Here is a 2,014-nt window from a genome sequence, read left to right as displayed (position 1 = left end):
TTATTAAAAGTGATCAAAAGTCATGGTTGGTGTTGAAATCTTGTGTTTTTTTCTCAAAACGGAATTATATTATTTAATAATCAATGTTCATGACAGAAAGAATTTCACCCAATCTAGACCACACGTCCATACATTATTTCTCATTCTCTCTCTCTTTAGATTAAGAGTTGTTACGCTTTTTAAAAAGGATCATCGCTCAAGTCAACCTCACCTCATCATTTGGTCTTGGTTCTTCATGGGGCACCCACTTTCTTTTTCTTGCTTTTCTTTCCCTCCTTTTTCACCTTCATTTGCATAATTCACCATGATATGATGACAACCCCTTTCTTTTTTCTTTCTTGATTTGTCTATATAATTGACACTCTCTATCAACCATGTTTTTACCCATCCATGGGACTTAGCAGCATGAAGGTGCATCAGTTTGCACGTGGTGGTGGGTTCTGGGGGGACGATGATCAATCCTCATCCTCTGGCCTCACCCTCGGTGTCTGCAAACGCTTACACCCTCTCACACCGAAGTTGACAACTAGTGATAGCACTGACACTTGTTTCACCATGAATAATATTAGCGTTAACGTTAGCAATAGCAGTAGTAGTAATAGCCATGTCACACCCGCTACTTTTGATCTCAAGAGCTTCATTAGACCTGAAAGTTGTCCTATTCAACTTGTTTCACCTGACCACAAGAAAGATTCTCCTCAGGTACTCATCATTTACTTCTTAATCTTCACTTACGTTTATGTGTAACTTCATCATGCATGTTAATTAATATGATACACTACAAGACAAGCGAGGTGTAATGCTCAACTACATACTGTGCCTTTTAGTTAAAAGTAATTGAATTTCACTTGTACACATATATGCTTACAGTTGCCAAGGATCTTCACTGTTTAAACATGTATATGACATGATATGGAATATTTTTTTTTCTCTTTTGAAGATATTATCCTTATAAACAATATAAAACTTAAAGCGGAAAACTCATTTGTTATTTGGGATCTACAATAAGTTGATGAGAATGGTGAACTTTGTGAAGGTGGAAACACATCCAGGAGGAACAAGATGGAATCCAACACAAGAGCAAATTGGAATCTTGGAGATGTTATATAGAGGTGGAATGCGGACTCCAAACGCACAACAAATTGAACAAATCACTTCACAACTATGCAAGTATGGCAAAATAGAAGGCAAGAATGTGTTCTATTGGTTCCAAAATCATAAAGCACGCGAGAGACAAAAGCAGAAGCGTAACAACCTCGGTCTTAACCATTCCTTAAGATCAACCCCAGCCTCCACCATGATCAACTCCATCTCATTAAACCCTAGAGTATGCTAGCTTCCTTTCTTTGTTTTTTTGACTTACATGTAATCTTTTTCTTGTGGGTTTTGTGAAAGTTTAGTTCTTGCATGTGATATAAACAATCTTTTTAATATTCTTGAAGGGAGAAGTAGTGGAGAGTCCATACAAGAAGTGTAGAAGTTGGTCATTTGAGTGTTTGGAAAAAGATGAGGAAGATAATAAAACATTGGAGCTCTTTCCTTTACATCCAGAAGGAAGATCAAGATCGTCTTGAAGTGATATGAAAAGGGTTTTTCCAGGGGTTTAAGGTCACTTAGTTGCTGAAATTCTTATGCTCCTTTTTGGTTAAACTTTCACTTTCGTTGGCTCTTTTCTTCTTTGTTTCCGGAAAGAAGAGAGACAATTTGTATCCTTGTACCCTCTCAACATCTTGTACCCTCTAAACATCTTTATGTCTTATTTATTTTGACTTTGGAAACCAAAGCGTGCTTTATCTTGGAAAATGTTGCTAGCTAGCTATCGATGCTTCTCTTTATTTTCCCAATTCCATCTTTTTCCATAAAAGTTTCAAATATCTAGCTAGGTCCTGGACACTACGCTGAAACCATATAAATATAATTCTTTCAAGAAATATAAAAATGTCCTTTGGCAATGATAAAATCAATAAATTAAGTTCACAGAAACCAATATTATTGTTAATTTGTTAATTAATCA

The 2,014-nt window shown here is 36.0% G+C and overlaps 1 protein-coding gene across 1 annotated transcript; it reads left to right on the top strand.

Moving 5' to 3' along the window:
* Nucleotides 1-241: 241 nt before the first annotated feature.
* Nucleotides 242-1,803, top strand: LOC145096912 (WUSCHEL-related homeobox 4-like). The gene is made up of 3 exons (XM_079034298.1): nucleotides 242-702; nucleotides 1,037-1,327; nucleotides 1,443-1,803. Exons 1-3 carry the CDS (start codon nucleotides 391-393, stop codon nucleotides 1,572-1,574), a joined length of 735 nt encoding a protein of 244 aa, XP_078890424.1. The 5' UTR covers nucleotides 242-390; the 3' UTR covers nucleotides 1,575-1,803.
* The last annotated feature ends 211 nt before the right edge of the window (nucleotides 1,804-2,014 follow it).

Source organism: Lactuca serriola, chromosome 4, assembly GCF_051521515.1.
Source record: "Lactuca serriola cultivar US96UC23 chromosome 4, Lser_US96UC23_V15, whole genome shotgun sequence".
In the NCBI taxonomy this organism is placed as follows: Eukaryota; Viridiplantae; Streptophyta; class Magnoliopsida; order Asterales; family Asteraceae; genus Lactuca; species Lactuca serriola.
Note: the sequence above shows the minus strand (reverse complement) of the source record. Positions and strands in the feature narration are given on the sequence as shown.